General features: G+C 58.3%; 2 protein-coding genes and 1 long non-coding RNA gene across 7 annotated transcripts in view; 2 read left to right on the plus strand and 1 right to left on the minus strand.

The window, feature by feature from the left end:
• The window catches only part of LOC102121656 (uncharacterized), a 48,568-nt gene extending 36,607 nt beyond the window's left edge, over nucleotides 1-11,961 (plus strand). For 2 of the 3 annotated variants that reach the window (XR_012423075.1, XR_012423077.1), the window contains exon 4: nucleotides 1,834-5,130. The gene's annotated coding sequence lies outside the window, so the exon portion shown is untranslated. Of the gene's footprint in view, nucleotides 1-1,833; nucleotides 5,131-11,688 lie in introns of those variants that run through there. The other variant, XM_065527935.2, reaches the window with a different exon arrangement.
• On the minus strand, nucleotides 3,912-14,304 carry OVOL1 (ovo like transcriptional repressor 1). Of its 3 annotated transcripts, none has more exons than XM_005577238.4 (4): nucleotides 13,941-14,304; nucleotides 6,901-7,118; nucleotides 6,422-6,611; nucleotides 3,912-6,104 (listed from the first exon to the last, which is right to left on the minus strand). In XM_005577238.4, exons 1-4 carry the CDS (start codon nucleotides 14,038-14,040, stop codon nucleotides 5,809-5,811), a joined length of 804 nt encoding a protein of 267 aa, XP_005577295.1. In that variant the 5' UTR covers nucleotides 14,041-14,304; the 3' UTR covers nucleotides 3,912-5,808. The 3 variants fall into 3 exon arrangements, with proteins under 3 accessions (XP_005577295.1, XP_005577294.1, XP_073869282.1); XM_005577237.4 differs by having other exon boundaries at nucleotides 13,878-14,304; XM_074013181.1 differs by lacking the exon at nucleotides 13,941-14,304 and adding an exon at nucleotides 10,268-10,841.
• Nucleotides 13,809-15,989, plus strand: LOC141408431 (uncharacterized). The gene is made up of 2 exons (XR_012423079.1): nucleotides 13,809-14,282; nucleotides 15,175-15,989. It is a non-coding gene; the product is annotated as an uncharacterized lncRNA (long non-coding RNA).
• The last annotated feature ends 2,959 nt before the right edge of the window (nucleotides 15,990-18,948 follow it).

The following is an 18,948-nucleotide window of genomic DNA, read 5'->3' on the forward strand; positions in this document are numbered from 1 at the left end:
GCAGGAGAATCGCTTGAACCTGGGAGGCAGAGGTTGCAGTGAGCCGAGATTGTGCCATTGCATTCCAGCCTGGGTGACAAGAGCGAGTGAGACTCTGTCTCAAAAAAAAAAAAAAAAAAAAAGGTTTTTATGGAGTCTTTAGAGTAGAGAGGAACTGGAACTTTTGGATTTAGGAGCCCACCTCATTTTATAGATGAGGAAACAGAGGTGGTCACTCGCCCGGGATCGCGCAGACAGTGACAGAGGGGCTAGGCTCAGACCAGGCTCCTAATGTGAGGCCCTGCTCTTCCCCTGCACCACTGATGGGTGCCTGACCAAGCAGAGGGAGGCAGCCTTGGCTGTTGGTGCCACACTTCTGATATTGTCCAAAATCACATTAGCTCTTCTTTTTTTCTGGGAGATAGGGTCTCGCTCTGTCACCCAGGCTGGAATGCAGTGGTGCAATCTCGGTTTACTGCAGTCTTGACCACCCAGGCTCAAGCGATTTTCCCACCTTAGCCCTGGGAGTAGCTGAGACTAGAGGAACATGCTACCATGCCCAGCTTTTTTTTTTTTTTTTTTTTGGAGACAGAGTCTTGCTCTGTCATCCTGACTAGAGTGCAGTGGCTCGATCTCAGCTCACTGCAACCTCTGTCTCCAGGTTCAAGCGATTCTCCTGCCTCAGCCTCCTGAGTAGCTGGGATTACAGGAGTGTGCCACCATGCCCGGCAGATTTCTGTATTTTTCGTAGAGACAGGGTTTTGCCATGTTGGCCAGGCTGGTCTGGAACTCCTGACCTCAGGAGATCCACCCGCCTCAGCCTCCCAAAGTGCTGGGATTACAGGCATGAGCCACCACACCCCGCCTAATTGTAATTTTTTTTTTTTTGTAGAGACAGGAGCTCCCTATGTTGCCCAGGCTTGCCTCTAACTCCTGGGCTCAAGCGATCCTCCTGCCTTGGCTTCCGAGAGTTTTGGGATTACAGCTGTGAGCCACCACTCTCAGCCATCATTAGCTCTTTTTTGGGTGGTGGGGGAAGGGACTTCCCCATTTTCCTGTTGACCTGTTGAACTTCAAGTCACTGAAAAAAACCTAAATTGTTTTATAACTTTTTGTTCTGATTGTAAAAATAATATATATTCACTATTAAAAAAATGGAGCGGGGAACAGTGGCTCACACCTGTAATCCCAGCACTTTGGGAGGCCAAGATGGGTGGATTACCTGAGGTCAGGAGTTCGAGACCAGCCTGGCGAACATGGTGAAACCCTGTCTCTACTAAAAATACAAAAAATTAATCGGGTGTGGTGGTGGGTGCCTGTAATCCCTGCTACTCGGGAGGCTGAGACAGGAGAGTAACTTGAACCCTGGGAGCCAGAGGTTGGAGTAAGTTGAGATCACGCCACTGCACTCCAGCCTGGGCGACATGAGTGAAACTCCATCTCAAAAAATATATATATTGGAAAATATTCCAAGATAGAATATAAATCTTTTTTTTTTTTTTTTTGAGATGGAGTCTGGCTCTGTCGCCCACGCTGGAGTGCAGTGGCCGGATCTCAGCTCACTGCAAGCTCCGCCTCCCGGGTTTACGCCATTCTCCTGCCTCAGCCTCCCGAGTAGCTGGGATTACAGGCGCCCGCCAACTCACCCGGCTAGTTTTTTGTATTTTTTAGTAGAGACGGGGTTTCACCGCATTAGCCAGGATGGTCTCGATCTCCTGACCTCGTGATCCACCCGTCTCGGCCTCCCAAAGTGCTGGGATTACAGGCTTGAGCCACCGCACCGGGCCAGAATATAAATCTTAATGGCACTTACTGTTGTTTTTCCCACCCTGCACTTGGTTGTTTTGTTTTTAGGTATAAAAATAGGACTCTCCGTTCATCCTTGATAAGGCCGTCTGGCTACATCCCCCAGCTCTCCTGTGTCTCAGAATCTTGTATAGTTACCAGTTCTCGCTGGCACCTAGGCAGGACTCAAAAAATGCCTACGGTGTGACTGGCTGAATGAAGAGGCATCGGCTTTAGTGGAAACAGGGACGCCTTCCATCCCGCTCCTGGCTTCACTCCTCTCCCCTGGTGTCTGAGCCCACTTTCCTTCCCTGAAACACCTCCTCCTCTGTTCTACTCACATCCTCCTGCTCTTCCAGCCCAGCTGCAGACCCACCTCTTCCAAGAAGCCTTTGTTCTTTCTGATGCAAAAGACTGCTTTTGGGTTCCATAGTGTTTGTAGTTTGGCCACACCATTTGTTCTGGGTTAATCTCCTCTCTTTTTCCCAGTCAGCAGAGCCCTGTACACGTCTCGTTTCCCTCACAGCCACCATCCAACAGAGCCTGGAGAATATTCTGGGCCGGAAATGTGACTGGCCCCGCCCTGCTAGGGAAGAGTTCGTCTGGGTGACACAGGGCACAGCACCCACCTGAGCTCATCTGAGGCGTGGGAGGAAGTGCAGAGGCTCAGAGTGAGCCTCTTCCACCCCTCCACTGCCCCGGCTTCCTGGAGGCATGTGCTGCCTCCTGAAGTTCATGTGGCGGGCAGTCCCCTGGGCTCCCAACAACGGGGCTGCATGTCTTGGGATAGGAAATGGGATTTAGTTGGCCTTTCACAGAGAGTTCTCTCTAGATAAGATAAATCCTTCATGCCCAGCTATTTAGAGACAGAAGATGGGTTAGGGCCCTTTTTAGTCCTGTGGGCTGACTACAGGGAGCCTTGGAAAAGGGTGTCTTCCCTCACCTCACAGCGCCTGGTACCAACCCTTCTCACGCCTCCTGGAACAAGACCAGTGTCCCAGGCCTGTAGCTTTCTTATCCATCTGGCCAGGCCATGGTGGAAAAGCACAAATTGGGACTCAGGGACCAGGGGCCCCAAAGAGATCAGTCTCCCAGAGCAATCATGGTAAGCGACAGGGAAAGCCAGGCAAGCTCCAGATTTCCTCCTAGTTTGAATTTCCTAGAGGGACCCTACGTCCCCTCCTGCTTTCTCCATCCATAGCATGAGCAGCGTTACTGAGCAGACCCTGGGCCAGGCCGGGCGGGTAGCATCCTAGCTCCACTGCTGATCAGTCGTGAGACACTGTGTCAGCTGCCCAAATTCACTCTACCAGGGTGGGGGTGGTCACAGAACCTGCCTCCGAAGCGAGTTGAGTCAAGTGAGCCAATACACGTAACACACTTCTGAGTGTGCCTGGCACAGCACAAGTGCTGTGCAGGTGCGGCCGTCCCTAGGTGCCTGGACATAGGTGTGGCCATCCTTTGGTGCATGGACACAGGTGTGGCTGTCCCTAGGTGCATGGACACAGGTGTGGCCGTCCCTTGGTGCATGGACATAGGTGTGGCCGTCCCTAGGTGCATGGACACAGGTGTGGCCATTCCTAGGTGTGTGGATGCAGAGCGTGGCTGTCCCTAGGTGCCTGGATGCAGAGTGTGGCTGTCCCTAGGTGCGTGGGCAGAGGTGTGGCCGTCCCTAGGTGTGTGGACACAGAGTGTGGCTGTCCCTAAGTGTCTGACCGCAAGTGATGTGAGCTTTGCACCCTCTTTTTGGGACTGTGGCTCCTCCTGTGGTCTAACCCTGGGGGGGGTTCCTGGTAGGCCAAGACTGGATCCCTGGGTGACTACATAAAGCCTGGTGGTCTCAGCCTGGCAGAGGCCACCAGTCAGGATGCAGGGTGGTATGAGGCAGATGGACGGAGCCCAGGGGACCCCGCTGCTGCCACTGCCGAGAGCAGTGAATGCTGAACCAGGACTCAGCAGGCAGTGACTGTCCAAGGCCCTGGGCAGGTCACTTAAGCTATCTGGGCCAGGCTCTTGTCTTGACCAGGGCGCCCCCGGTGACCGAAACGAGGAAAGGTTTGGATAAGAATGCGTCAATCGTTTCGATTACTTCTCTGCATGGGGAAAAAGGGACCCATAAGACAAAAACATCCAAAACACAGAAAACATTAGATCTCTAATTTTAATAGTTGAGAGGAAGGTTATAAAATAAAACAGACAACACAGAGCTTCATGACGGCCTCGGATTGGCAGTCAACCCAGGGATACAGAAATGTAAACAAAAACAGAGCTTCCAGATAACATTATTGTGTGCTATGTAACTTTCAGAATATGGCAGCTCCCCAGACACTCTAAAGTCAAGTGAAACAAGAGTTTTTAGAATCAATCTATACACATTTCAGAGGGCAGTCCAGGAAGGCGCTTTCCTCTTAGGTCAGCCCAGGGCTGGGCTTGAGCCTGAGCCCAGGGAGGTGTAGACACTACCCATTTTGGGCAGGGGAGGCCAAAGTGGTTCTGCTTCGGGTGGGGTTTGGCTTTAAGGGGCTGCCCCGCTGGCTGTGTTCTGGGGACCACTTTTGCCTTTGCCTCTGGCAGGCTGGCTCTGACCCCTGCCTGTCTTTCCGTTTGGCCCACAAGACACACACCCCTTTATACCCAGAATCCCTTTCCCAGCTGCAGCAAGGGAGCCAGCCAGCCAGCCAGCCAGCCAGCCAGCCAGCCAGGATGGCTCTCCCCACAGGCACTCCAAACGCCAGCCTGGCCAGGTGAAAAAGTCAGAAAAAAGGCAACAGATACAATTTGATAGCCATCAAATCCTCTCCTTCCTCTGGAAGTTTCTGAGGTGCTGGTCGTCATTCTGTCCCATTTTTTGCCACTGTGCTAGGGCTTTTGACTCAACCAAGAAAAGGGCCGGCCTTCCAGCCTGGCCCTGCAAGAGTGTCCTAGTGCTTCAGGTAGTGGATGGACATCGTCATTCGTCCCACCTGCTGCCCCTTAAAGCCCCAGAAGGCCACACCCTCAGCATCAGGCCAGCTCTCCAGGTCACTGGGGCTTGCCTTGACAGGATGTGCAGGGCAGAGCCTGGAGGGAAGAGCAGAAGATGCCACGTGCTGTTTGCAGGAGCAGCCATCCAGGGCACCGCTGGAGGAAGATCTTCCAGTGACTATCTCAGCACGTACAAAGAATGGGGGTGGGCTGGGGCAGCCCCTGCCCAGAGCCAAGGCACAGAGGAGGTTTGAAATGTCCAGGATAAATAGAAGCGCATGGGAATGGAGAAAAGCCAGCTCCGTCCCGCTCTTAAAAACATCGCCATTGGCACCAAAAATATATTAACATCTGTACATTTGTCATCTTTAAAAAAAAAAAGGAAATAAAACCTTCTTGGCACCTTGCAGTTTATTTCTTAGAAATGAGGTGATATGTGGAAAGGCTTCCTGTGCGTGCACATGCACGTGCACACAGAGCAGTGCATACACACAAGCACACGCACACACACATGGCTGGGCACACATGTGTGCCTCTCCTTGCCGGAAGGACAGAGCCCTCCAGAACCCTGAGCATTAGAGGAAGCCCTGCCAGGTGGGGGGTTCGCTGCCAGCCCCCACCGCGGTTGTTTGCAGAGGTGCCCTTTGCCAGTGCTTTTGACTCTGCTGTCCACTGGGGACCTGCAGCCCCTGCCCTGTGCTGAGAGGCGGGGGCAGTGGGATCCTAGCTCGAATTTCCTCTGGGTAGGAAGTCCTGCTGCCAGGCACACAGTGCCTATCTCTGTGGGTGGCTGCTTCTAATTGAAGGCAGCCTTGGCCTCATCCCTTCTCCAGACATAGGCACATCTTCCCAGGCTCAGAGCAGCCTCAGACCATAAGTCAAAAATGCAAAAATGAGCAGAGGTCATTGCTGGGCCTGAGTGAGCACGTGTGCCCAGAAGGGAGACCAAGGCACGGGGGCTCCAGTCCTGATCACTGGTGTTCGGGTGAGAGGTCGCAGGAGGGTGGGCTGGCCAGGCAGCTGGGAGGCAACCCTGGACCCTCTCAGGGCCTCTGGGAGCACCCCCAGGGCTCGAGCTACTCACAGGTGGGGGCTGCCCTGCAGCAAGGAAGTGACAGTGTTCTGTAGTGCCACGGCCACCTTCTTGGAGGTCTTGCGCAGCAGTGGGCTGTCAGGGTGGTGCTCCTTCAGGTGCAGGACGTGGCCCTCCTGGCTCTCAGATGTGCAGCCACACTCCTCACACACGTACAGCTTGGCCCGCCGCTCCTTGTACGCATACTTCTGCTGCACGCCGTGGATCTTCTTGAGGTGAGACTCCAGAGAGCAGCGCTGCGTGAAGGCCTTGTCACACAGGCTGCACTTGTAGGGCCGCACGCCTGCGGGGAGGACAGGGGCCAGCATCAGAGACCTGGCAGGGACTTGGGAGGCTGTCAGCTGCTTCTGGACACAGAAAGGACAGGACCCCTGCCTCTCGGGCCAAGGGATGGACGGGGGCCTGTCCAACACCAATTTCCCGAGTGACTCTCAAATCAAAACTCCTAACTGATGAGCTCAGGAGGACTTGGGCCCTGAGCTCCGGGATGCCCTCCCAGGCTGCCCGTCACCGAGGGAGAGCGGGGGTGCTGGGCTTTTCCCGCACGGCCGCAGCCGGGTGGATCTGGCGTGCTTCTCCCAGCCATGGGCTTCTGCTTACCAGTGTGAGTTCGGACGTGTCTCTTGAGGTCGAAAGTGTCATTGAAGCCCTTCCCGCAGTACGTGCAGAGGTGCCTCTTGACGTCGTTGTGACACTTCATGTGGCGGTTCAGCATGCGCTGGTAAGTGAAGGCCTTCTGGCAGATGTGGCAGGTGAACAGATCTCCACTGGGACTGTCCCCAAGGGTCACCTGTGGGTGAGGACAGCATTGCTGACAGACCTCCAGAAGTCGGGGCCACAGGCTGGCAGACTGGGAAGACGTGGATGCCAGCCCCCAGTGCCCCTGAGGAGGGTGGTGCCCACCTCCCAGAGGCCACAGCTCTGTGCCATCTGCCCGGAGATCGGCACTCCTCTGGCGAAACCTTGGCCCAGGTCCCAGGTCAGTCTCTGCCTACATCTCATTTGTGCCATGTCTTACGAGCTGGACACAGGTCTACACGCACGCCCCTGGCCCTCAGAGACAGCGTGAGTGGCATTACCTTCATCTTGGTACGCAGGAAGCCATGGTCTCTGCTCTGGGGGTCTGTCAAGGGTCCCATGTCTTCAGAGGGCAGCTGGGCCACCACACAGGGCCCAGGGGCCACACTGTAGCTAGAGTCTCGAAGGCTCATGTTCAAAGCCAGGGGGCAGGAAGGGGGTTCGGCCACAGAGGGCTCCGGCTCCCGGTAGGGTTGTGGTGGGCAGAAGCCCAGGCTGACTGGGGAGAGAACACACAGGTGAGGGGCTTGGTAGAGAAGAGAGGATCCAGCGGGGTTTCTGGAAGCTTCCCTATCCATGAGATGGCTGGAACCTGGAGACTCCGTCCCTCCCATCGCAGACGTGTGGCAGAGCGGGGCTGCCCCGACCACCACTTCTGTACCGCCCTCCTGCCCTATTAAGGTAATTGCAGGTGATGCCAGCCAAGCGCCACTGCCCGCTGAGTAATTTGTGTCTTAGCGGAACTGGGAGGACCGAATTGCCCTGCCAATTATCCCTCTGGAGTTGTCTGCCTGCCCCACCTGGGCCAGTCCCTCTGAATTCCAGGCCTCATCCACTCTCCTACAGGGACAAAGGGCACTGGGAGCCAGAGCCCTCTGTGGCCGAACCCCCTTCCTGCACCCTGGCTTTGAACATGAGCCAGTGGAGACCTTCTGCCCAGGGACAGCTCTTGGAGCTGCATCAGAATGGTCCCCGGTGGTCTGGGCCGCTCCAGGCCTCTCCTCCGACAGATTTGGCTGCTGGTCTTGGGGGTGTGGGTGGTCCTAGCCCTGCCTCCCACCCCCACCCCAGCAGGCCGGTCCCTGCTGTTGTAGCCCAGGGCTCCAGGCTCTCCACTCCCAGCTGGTCCCAGCTCTGCGGGGAAACAGGCCAGGTGGGTGGAACAGGGAGGAGGTCAGGGAGCTGCAGGTGGATGCAGCCTAACAGTCTCGGCGGCCTGCCCAGGCTTATGCAACCCTCCCCCTCGGCAGGACCGCTCGCTGGGGCATGTCGGGCTGGGCTCCCTCAGCAGCGGCAGCACCGATACCTGGCAGCCCTTGGATGCAGCCACGCCCCACGGCAGGCACCTCACACAGAGCGGGCCAGGGAGGCTTGGCTTCAGACCCTAAGCCCGGTGCTGACTACAGACGACCAGAAAGAGAGCACTCTTGAGGGACACAGAGAGACAATTCTCAAAGCCAACAGAGCTGGGGCAAATTTTTCAACTTAATATTTTTCTTCCAAAGAGCCTGAGCTCAGTACTTGAAACCCGTAAGCTAAGGACATCCTCCAAGCTTCAGAAGGAAAAATCACCAGGGGCCTATGACCTACAGGATGAGTGAGCTTCTGAGGGAGGCTGATGTGGGATTGCAGAAGCAGGAGCATGGCCCTGTGCACCCTGCCGCCCCGCAGTCGGCGAGGCAGAGAACGGGCAAGGGCCCAGGCAGGAGGGCTGCTGCCCTCACCTCTTCTCCCAGAGGACAGGGACGTGGGGGAAGCAGAGGAATGTGGTTGTGGAGCAAGGGTGCGTTTGACAGTGCTGAAGTTTCGGGAGAGGCCCCAGCCCTCGCCCCCTCAAAACACAACAAAGGTCTGAGAGAGAAGAATGCGCCCGCCGCCGCCCAGAACCCGTCCTGCAGGCACTGGCGTCCGTCTGTCCGGGGGCCTTTAATGGGCCACCTCATTCCTAGGGTTGATTCACCAGCGCCTGGCCCAGGCCTGGCCTCTGGGCTGGCATTGCACCTCTCTCTGAGCCTGAGTGTCGGGGTCTGGCTGTCTACCCCGGCTTGTTCCCCTGCCACAGGAGCTGTCTGGCTGGGGGTGGGCAGGGGCGATGGTAAGCTTCTCATGCAGGCTCACCAGCTATTGGAGACCTTGGCTGAGAATTCAAAGCTGGATGACATTTTCCATTTCTCAATCCAGGTGGAGACAAACAGGAACCCCTACCCTCCTCTGCCTGTCAGTACTGGATGGTGTGAGCGAGGTCCCCCAGCCGCACCACAGCAGGAGACAGCAGATGAGGGACGGGCTGAGCCCACAACGGTGGCTGCTCTGGGCTGTTCTCCTCCACCAGAGGGAAGGCTCATGGTCAGGGTCCTGAGATCCATGCATTTGGGAGGTAGACCTGTGTCCTTTGCCCGCCTCTGCTGTTCCACACAAACCTGGCCGAGCTGGTGCTGGGAGACCGGGGCCAGAGAGAGTGGGCCTGCCTGCTTTGGCTCTCTGGTCCACCTCCACCGTGAGGGAGGGGCAGAGGAGGCTGGACGGGCGGCCACCCGCCGCCAGGGTGGGGATGTTTGCCTCATCCCACCCACCCTGCCAAACCTGTCTCCCTGCCACCCCCATGAGCATGTCCCTCCTGTGGCCACACGCACAGGGAGTGCGCACTGGCGTGCCACCTGGCACTGAGTGTCGCTGAGTGGCAGGAGGCAGGAAGCAGAACTGGTTGGGCCCTGCTTGTGGTGCTCTCTGTCCCTAATTAGATGTTTCCGGCAAGGCGGTGGCGCTGTGACCACTCATCACCCACCCACAGCTGTGGAGTATGGCAAGGCCAAACTAGCCTGGCCCTCTTCCTACTGCCTGGGGGCTTATGGGTCCCCTCCTGCTAGCCCAACTTGCCTCTACCTGGACAATGTTTAGGGCCAGGCCCAGAGCAGAGGCACGGACACCAAGGAACCGTGTCCAGGGCAGTTGCCCATCGAGGCCTGTCTCCTGCCTTAGCCTCTGTAAGTCCTCCATCTCTTGGATGGAAAGCTGTTGGCCCAGATGTTGGGCATGAGGCCTGTCCCTGGCTGTCTGGAGAGAGCAAATGAAGCAGATGCAAGGATGACCCCCTCCTGGGCCCCGCTGACCACATGGGTGCTGCCCCGGAACATGGGGGTCAGCCCAGTTCTGAAGGTGAGACAGCATGTCAGCACAGTGCAGCTGCTTTTCAGCAGCCTTACATCCTTATCAGGAAGGGCTGGTGCCCCCGTGCCCATCTCCTCTGTTCCCTGTAGGTCAGCTAGCAAATCATCCAAAAGGACCCAGCACCAGCCAGAGGCAGGCCAGCCCAGAAACGCATGGGCCAGTCTCTGCTCTTTCTGTTCCCACTGTGAACTTCCAGAAGTTCCTTCAGACAGTATATTTTCCCTCTTTCCCAACCACTTTTCACTGGGTATCCACAAAGAAGTTAAAACTGTGCCTTGGACCTCCTGCCAGGGTGCCCGCCCAGAACAGTGGGGGCAGTGCTTCCTGTGGCAGCCCCCACCCAGCCTGGCACAGGCCCAGTGTCCCTGTGGGACTCCATCCAGGACTTGCTGAAATGGCCGATGATACAAAGGAGCCCCGACTTCACCCATGGCCAGCTTCCCTCGCCATCCTCCCTGCGGCCAAAGGACTTGCCCTCACCTGTTCTTTCCAGGACAAATCCTCTGCCAGGTTTCCGCCTCAGGACACCCAAGCTCAGCACAGACAGCCTAGCAGCCTGGGTGACAGGATCCCGGCGGACAGGTAGGAGTCTCAGCTAGCTGGCTGCCCAGGCCCATCCTGCTCCTCTGTCTCTATCCACTGTGTGGCTGTCCGCTCTCCCAGCCCCACTCCCTGGCAAGCACAGCAAACATCTCCTTCGCTGCCAAACACGGCCAAGGAACCACTACAGGGTAACCATCCCATCGGAGGCTGGAGCTCTCCCCATCCTCACCCCCGACGCATCCTCGGGCCCCAAAGCTCACTCTCAGCCTTCCTGACCAGCTGGAAAGAGACCTGCCCAAGTGCCCACACTACCTAGCGGTAGAGCCAGGCTGGGCCGCATTCCTTGAAGGAAGCTCCAGTGTCCCACCGCCCAGCTTGCTGGCCTCCCTGAGCTCGAGTGTCCACCAGGCTAGTGGCAGAGCAGATCGTGGCCAGCCCAGTGACAGAGGGGAGGCTGGGAAGCCTGGAAGAGGCCCTGGGATGCTCCTTGACTCCAGCTTCCAGTCTGTCCTCAGGTGCCTTCTGACCTGGAGATTTCACTCAGCAGGGGGTGGGGCTCTGCTGGGGGGTTGGGAGAACCAGCTTCAACCCTGTTCCTGGAGCCCTTCCCTGGTCAGTCCAGGAGGCAGAATTTACCCCCTGGGTACAGGTGCCTGGGTTTATCCTCAAGGAACCAGGCATTACTCCCTGTCACTCCAAGTCAATATTGACATAATAAAGGAAGGCGAGGGGAGGGCAGTTGTGGGGGGGGCGGTGGCTCAAGGTGGCTTCCTAGCCAGTAATCCTTTCGAGTCTCCAGGGCGCATGCATGGAGCTGTCTTCACCTCTTCCCAGGGGCAAGATTCTGCCCTGGGAGTGAGAAGCTCTAGAACTCTACCTAGGTGAGAGAGGCTGATGTGATTGTCAAACTCGGGCCCTGGAATCAGTGCTGTCGGGCTGGGGCCCAGCACCTCTGGCCAGTAAAACCTTCCCCTTCCAGGTGGTCTCTGGGAGGCTTTGAGGGTCTCAGAGGAACCTGGCAGCAAGGTCAGAACTCAAACACTCCCACGTTCCTGGGCCCTCCACTGGAAATAGGGTCAACGCTTAGCTGGTCACAACGTTCCAGGAATCTGTGAGGCGAACGGAAACGTGCCCAGCTGGCTCTGGGGTCATGGTTGGCTGGTGATGGAATGGCCCCGCCAGGGGACAGGCCAGCACAAAACACACCCCCACTCTCCAGCCATCTGAGGCACCCGAGCGTGGACTGCGGACACTCCCTTTCTCATTGCCAAAAACTCTGGGAAAACTCTTCAGTGGGCCACATGGCTTTCAGAGGTAAAATTAAGTTCTCTACTTTCTACCCTTTACTTGACCCACAGGATTCTCTCCTTGCCAGAGAGATGAGGACAAATTCTCTCTTCATCCTTGAGATTGGACTCCCGTCACACATCCTGGAGGAGCCTACAGAGAAGCCGGCAGGTCTCCCTCACCTGGACAGTGGCAGCCGGTGGCCCGGACCACCCAGAGGCCCTCCCCTGCACCTGATGGGACAGCCCCTGGGGCATAAGTCTCCCCTGCCACTTCCACTGTGGCCACTAGAACTGTGGTGGAGAAAATCGCTAGGACACAAAGAAGTCAATGATTTCAACAAACGGAATTTCTTTGTTCTTTGTAAAAGTCAACACATGATCTGTTACTGATTGGGATGTGAAATAAAACTAAAAATAACAGCACAGGCCGGGCACGGTGGCTCAAGCCTGTAATCCCAGCACTTTGGGAGGCCGAGACGGGCGGATCACAAGGTCAGGAGATCGAGACCATCCTGGTTAACACGGTGAAACCCCGTCTCTACTAAAAAATACAAAAAATCAGCCGGGCGCGGTGGTGGGCGCCTGTAGTCCCAGCTACTGGGGAGGCTGAGGCAGGAGAATGGCGTGAACCCGGGAGGCGGAGCTTGCAGTGAGCTGAGATCCGGCCACTGCACTCCAGCCCGGGCGACAGAGCGAGACTCTGTCTCAAAAAAAAAAAAAAAAAAAATTAACAGCACACTGAGCCTGGCTCGGAGTTCAGCTCACCTTTACCACGGTCCAAGTTCAGTTTATCAGATTCCAAGGAGCAGCTAAGCAGCAAGTCAAACATAGGTGAGGGCGGAGGGCCGAGCGGGGAGGGGGCTCCAGCCCTGTGCGTGCCCCCACAAACCCCCAGGTAGAGAACCAGCCAGTTCACCAGGGATGGTGGCCAAACAAGAAGCTATAAACAGAATCCTGAGCCCACACCCTAATCTGCCACAGGTGAGAAGGCTACTCACGTCCCTTTTTGCCTCAGTTTCCCCAATGGGGTTATCAGGGTCTTCTGGCACATTCCCTTGTTTTAAGGAACTGTGAAAGAGGGGTCCCCTTGAGATCAGGTTAAGCTGTGAAACATCCTGCCAGCACCACAGGCCACAAAGACCTCACCACACTGTCTTCAACAGCTGATTCAGGAGGGAAACTGAGCAAGAGCCCTCACAGGGCCCCTCACTGCTGCCCTCATTTCCCCACTTTCCTACAAGGCCTGGGGCGGTGCCAGGGAGTCTGCAGATCAAGGGTCAAAGTCAGTTGGTTAATTACTCCCCCCTCCCCCCTCGGAGGGGCTGGGCTGGGCGTTCAGAGCGTCCCCGCCCCGCCCCCACGGCCTGGGGAGGGGGCGCTCGGAAGGAAGCAGGCTTTCTCCAGACCAAAGACTTTGTTGGGGGTTGGGGAGGACAGAAGGGATAGGAGTGTTCTTGGGGCGTTCAGGGGAAGATGCCGCTGGAGGAAGAAGCAACTCGGGTTACTCATTCACAGTCGACGCTGTCTAGGCGTTTGCCAAAAATAACTGGGTACACCAGCTTCCCCGGGCCTGGCCCCCCGCTGTGGGGTGGGCTCCCTTCAGCTGCTTTCTGTGCAATTGTGTCCTCCGCCAAGGTGAAGGAAGTGCGTTTCTAACAGACGTGAGACCCGATCCCACCTCTGCTTTAAGGGCAAGAGGGGCGCAGCGGGCGCCTGCCCTACCGTCTCGGCGCACTGCGCGGGACCAGGAGCCGGAGCCCCACGAAAATTTGGGGGCCCACACCCTCCACCGGCTCGACCCTCACTCCGACCCGGCCACCAGTGTTGTCGGGGAGGAGGAAGGACCTGTGCGAGCGGCTGGAGCTCAGAGTCTTTTAACACAAATCTCGGCCGAAACTCCAGCTCGCTCCCCGCCCCCCAAAGTGGCATCGCTCCAGTGCCCTCCTCCCGCCTCATGCAAATCCCGGTTTTCTGGATTTACGAGGTCGGAGCCGAGGGTCGCCTGAGCGGTGACACACCCCACTGCCTCCTCTGTGCCGCGGTTCAGGGGGTGGGGGTAAGCGGTTCCGCGCCCCCTATACTCTGGGAGCGGCTCCGCTTCCACCATGCAGCCCCCGCCCCCACCGGCGCTCTTCCGCCGGCCCCGCCCCCGCCCCCTGTGCCCCGGGTCGGGAGCCGCGGGCCCACCCAGCCTGGGCCGCGGCCGCATTCAGCCCCGGAGCCCACACCGCGCCTGCCGTCCGGCTCCGCGGACCTACCTGCGCCCGCCCGCAGCCTCGACGCCGTGGCGGGCGTCCCAGGCCGGAGGGCGGCTGCCTCACCTGGCACGTAGATCTCGCCGCGCTCCTCGTCTGGGAGCTCGCTCCAGTTCCTCTTGCACGTGGAGACGCACGGCTTCTTCACCAGGAACGCGCGGGGCATTTTCGAACCCTCGTCGCTGGACACGGGCCGCTTCCGTAACTGAAGCCGGGAACCGTCCCACCTTTGCGGGGCCGGGCTGAACGCCGGGAACGGGGCACAGCAGGGAAGGAGTCGCTAAGGCGCCCCTACGTTCCGGGGAAGGTCCGAGCCCGGACGGCGCGCGCCGGTTCCAACTCCGCAGAGTGTCGCCGTCTTCCCTGCAAACGAGGTCCCTTGAGGCCAGGTGCACCGGGAAGCGGCAGGTAAGCGTCTCCCGGCTCGACTGGCGTCCCCGCGGCCGCTCGGGAAGTCTTAAAGTGCGAGTCGGACGGACGGGTTGACGCTTTATTGGCTCGCGGCGGTGTGTGTTGGTGGCTGGGGCGGGGGGGTGGGGGGCGGTGATCTGATCTAATTAGCTTGGAGTGGCCTGGGGAGCGACGGCGCATGCGTTGGGAAATAACGGTGACAACCCACCTATTTGTTACCTGTCGAACCGGTTTCCATTCCGCTGCGGGTGAGGTGGCCTCGCGGCCCGGGCGGGGCGGCCGGGCAGGGCGGGGGGCGGGCGTCGGGCACTCTGCCCCTGGCTGCCCAGCGGGCCCGGCTCCAGCGGGACCTCCCAGCCAGGCGTACCGGCGTTTGCAAACAGGGGTTTCGGAGGGAGCAGAGCAGGGAGGGAGGGGGCAACGTTATTTGCACCGGCGCTGGCACGCTCCGCGGGTGATGACACGAAACTCGTCCAACTGGGGCCGGCCCAACCCGGCGCGCCCGAGGCTCCTGGGGAGGCGCGAAGCCGCCGGGCGGGAACGGGCGGCCCGGTCCGCACTTGTTGAACCGGGCCTGGGCCCAGGCGGCGTGGGATCCCAAAGGCCTGGCTGAGCAACTCGTGGCTCAGCCGGTGGGTGTTTGCTGGGCGCCGGCTTCGTGCGAAAAGGCACGCAGGGCCGCAGGAGCGTCCCCGGCCGGTGTGTGGGGAGGCGCGGACCGCGCGACCGAGTACCCGGCAGAGAACCCGCGTTCTGCCCTGAAGCCTTCACGGAGGAAGTGGCTTCAACTGCGCGGAGTGCGCCGAGAGCCCGACAGACCCCCACGTCTTGGCCACTGGGACTTATGCACCCTCAAAAACTCTCCTTGTCCCAAATGGGTGGATTTCAGGTGCAGCCAGGCTGGTGGAGTGCGGAGGGCTGGGGACCTCAGACCGGGAAAGGCCCAGCCGCCTTTGACCTGCTACGGCCACCGCGGAGAGCTTCCTACCCACGGCCTGCCCTGGGCTGAGGTTCAGCCTGGGACCCGCGCCCCCAGCCACTCTTCATACTCTCCTCAGGCCCCAGGCCCATGTGGAGGGATGCCCCCGCTCCTCAGAGGCCTCCATGAAGCCCACGCTCCCATCCCATCGTGACACTTTGGGGTTGGCTGGGCTTCCCTCACTCGCTGACCTACTTAAGGGCAGGGATGGGGCGTTCGCGTTTGCCTCTTCCCCTGCCTTTCCAAGGGCTGTGACCTCCACTCTGATCCCAGCCAGACCTTTGAGTTCAACTGACATTAAGTGAACACCTGGTATGTGCCTATCTTTTGAGATGAATCCAGGAGAAACAACCTTAAACCACTCTCTGTCCAGGAGAGAGGTGCAGTTAGTTCATTCGTTCAACAAGTATTGATTGAGCAGTTTTGTTGTGCCACCCCCTGATGGTCTGGTACACAGTGGGTGCTCGGTGGATACTATGGTGAAGTCTTCACAGATGTCCCTAGACACAAGGTGCAGTCTTCCCCATCAGGGGAGCAACTCCAGTGTCCAGAAGGACAGGACACTGGGTAAATAAAGTGAAGCCGGCCAAGGGAACCCCTCCCTGCACAAGGTGTGGTTACAGGGTGTGGAATGGGGCCCAAGGTGGGAGGCAGTGTTGTCTACTGCTATATCCCCAGCTGTGCCTGGCACAAAGTGGGTTATCAATAAATGTTTGTTGAATGAATGAATATCCTCTTTTCTTGATTCCCGTGACCCATTCACCTTTCACAGTCCAACTTTTGGTAGAGACACAGATACAGGAAGACAATACTACAAATTCAGTGACAAAAGACAACTGACCCTGGTGGTCAGGGGGAGAACAGAGTGGGTGGGAACTGGAGAGAATGTGCCTATCTGAAAGGCAGCCACAATCCTGTCATTCAGGTGCACAAACCTCACATGGCCACAGCTTTCCATTTTCCAAGAGAAGCCAGAAGTCCAGATTTGTAAGTGAAACTGACTTAATTTTTAAATGTTAGCTCAATTTTTTTATTTTTAAAATAATTTTAAGAGTTGGGGTCTCACTAGGTCACCTGGGCTGGAGCACAGTGGTGCAATCTTGAATTACTGGGCTCAAGTGATCCTCCTGCCTCAGCCTCCTGAGTAGCTGGGACTACAGGCGCCCGCCACCTCGCCCGGCTAGTTTTTTGTATTTTTTAGTAGAGACGGGGTTTCTCCGTGTTAGCCAGGATGGTCTCGATCTCCTGACCTCGTGATCCACCCGTCTCGGCCTCCCAAAGTGCTGGGATTACAGGCTTGCGCCACCGTGCCCGGCCCCTTTTTATTTTTACTTTTTGTGCCTCTGCTGGTCTGGCGTGGGACCCCTTTTTAAATGCCATTTTAAATAGCTTTATTTAGATAGAATTCATATACCATCAAATTCACCCTTTTATAAAATGTACAATTCACTGGTTTTTAGTAACCTCACAGAGCTGTACAACCAGCACCACTAAATCTCAGAACATTTTCATCGCCCCAAAGAAAACCCTGTACTCATTAGCTGTCACTGTGTCTCCCCTCTCCGTGGCCCAGCACCCACTATCTGCTCTATCTCCATGACTTTGCCTATCGACTCGTTCTTTCCTAAGCCTTCCTGTATCTCCAGCAGCCAGGCCCGCGAGGGTGTGTTTGTTGTAGCCCGATTTTACAGATGAGAAAACTGAGGCTCAGAACCCTTGGGAAACTAACTTTCCCTTTTCTAAGCCTTGTGTCTAGTGTCTGCCCATAACTGGGCTGCATGGGGAGGACAGAAACTCAGCAGGAGGAGAAATGAGACAGGGCATGGAGTGGGGAATTCCCAGCTCAGCATCCGGCAGTGGCCCACACCTGGGCCCTCGGCTGGCATGTTGCTGTCGAGGGTGAGTCTGATGACAGTCTGAGCTCAGCTCCATGCTTGGCTTTGCCAGGGACAGAGCCAGCACCACCCGCCCATAGGGGAACAGACAGGTGAGAACAGGGCCCACCCAGGGACCTGGACACCCAAGAGGGCCAAGGGTATCTGGTGTAGGGGGAGGACCAGGTCAGATGCAACAAGGGGCTGTTTGTGAAAGTCGAGGCTCCACCTCTGAGGGGCTCTGTGACTGAGTGACCGCACCTCTGTGGGCTTCCCTTTCCTCATCTGGTACCCACCCTCGGTACTTGAGTGCTGTGAGCCTCAGTAAGTCCATGCAGATTCGTCCATTGCAGCATTGGAGACCACAAGTGGGTTGCCTCCCTCCAGACCCTCAGCCTCAAGGAGCCAACACTCAGGCAGGAGGTGTGCAGAGGCCACGCTGTCAGAGGCTGAGCCGGGGATAGAGCCAGTGTCAGGCCTCCTGACCCTTGGAAGCCTGTCTCCTCAACTCTGCGAGGGGTTTAATAATCATTCCTGCCTCACCGTGAGGGTGGTGAGGGCCGGGGATGTGCAGTTACCAGCACCCTCTGGGCTCAGACAGGGAAACCAGACTGGCTCCTACTGCAGGCTGCCTCCCCTCCCCAGGGCTGCTCTCATCCTGCCCTCTTTCATCTTGGGTTTAATTAGCCAGGCTGCCTCACCCCACAGCCTCTTGGGTGGGAGTTATCACTCACATTTTATAGATGGGGAAACTGAGGCACCTAGAGGGAAGTGGTTTGGGGCTGCCGCCTGTGAGTCAACTGTGGAGCCAGGGCCTAGAGGAGCCGGGACCGGGCCTTCTGGCTGGACCTGTCCCTCCGGGTGGGTCCCTATCTCTCCATCCCCGAGGGCACCCAGACAGCCTCCTTTTTGGCACTCTCCACCCCTCAACTCTCCACCACCTCCCATCTGGAGCAGGATGGGGTAGGGAGAGGCCAGTTGGCAGTGGCTTGCATGGGGGCTCAGGCCTGTTTCATCTTCAAAGCGGCTAATTAGAGCTAGAGGTGGGTGGTGGGGTTTGGGCGCCGGCGGTTCTGTGCCCTGGAAAACCGGTGGTCTGTGGGGCACCTGTAACCTGGGCCTCTGGCCTAGGAGAGGCGGCGGCCCAGACCCCCGAATGCCCCCAAACAGCCAGAATCCAGCCCACTGAAGTCGAGAGTGCTGAGTTCCGGCCCTGCTTGGCCCCAGGTCTCGGTTGGCAAGGCCGCCCTCCTCCCGGGCCTGTTTTCCCCATCGCTAGGCATGCCTCGAGCCCCGTGACCGGCCAGGCCCTGACAGCCCGCACTTCCCGAGTATGGATCCCGTTGTTTTCGACTTAGGGCCCTGCCCCACCGTCGCCGTCACGACCCCTGCGGGCCGCCAGCGCGGCCTCGGGCAAACAAAGGTCAGCAGCTCCTGGCGGGCCGCAACCGCGGCGCCGGCTCCTCGCCCCCAAGCCGAGCGGGCGGGGGGCCCAGGCAGGCGTCAGGGAAGCGAAGCCAAGCCCTGCGGCGCCCGCCGGACCGGTTCAGCTGGGGCGCTCTTCCTGCGGGCGCCCTGCGACCGCAGCTTGCTCACCCCCAGCGGCCACTCCGGGAGTCCCAGGACCCGCACCCACGCCCCCCGGGGCCGCGCATCTGGCGCAGGGTGAGGTGCGCCCGGGCGCCGGCGGGGGGCGCGCTGGCCGCCGCCCTGCGCGGCTTGGCGGGCGCTGGTGGGGCCGGGCCGCTGTCCGCCGAGGGCCGCGGCATCGCAGCCCTGCGCCGCGGGACCCGGCATCGGGGGCCCAGGC

This window comes from Macaca fascicularis, chromosome 14, assembly GCF_037993035.2.
Source record: "Macaca fascicularis isolate 582-1 chromosome 14, T2T-MFA8v1.1".
NCBI lineage: Eukaryota > Metazoa > Chordata > Mammalia > Primates > Cercopithecidae > Macaca > Macaca fascicularis.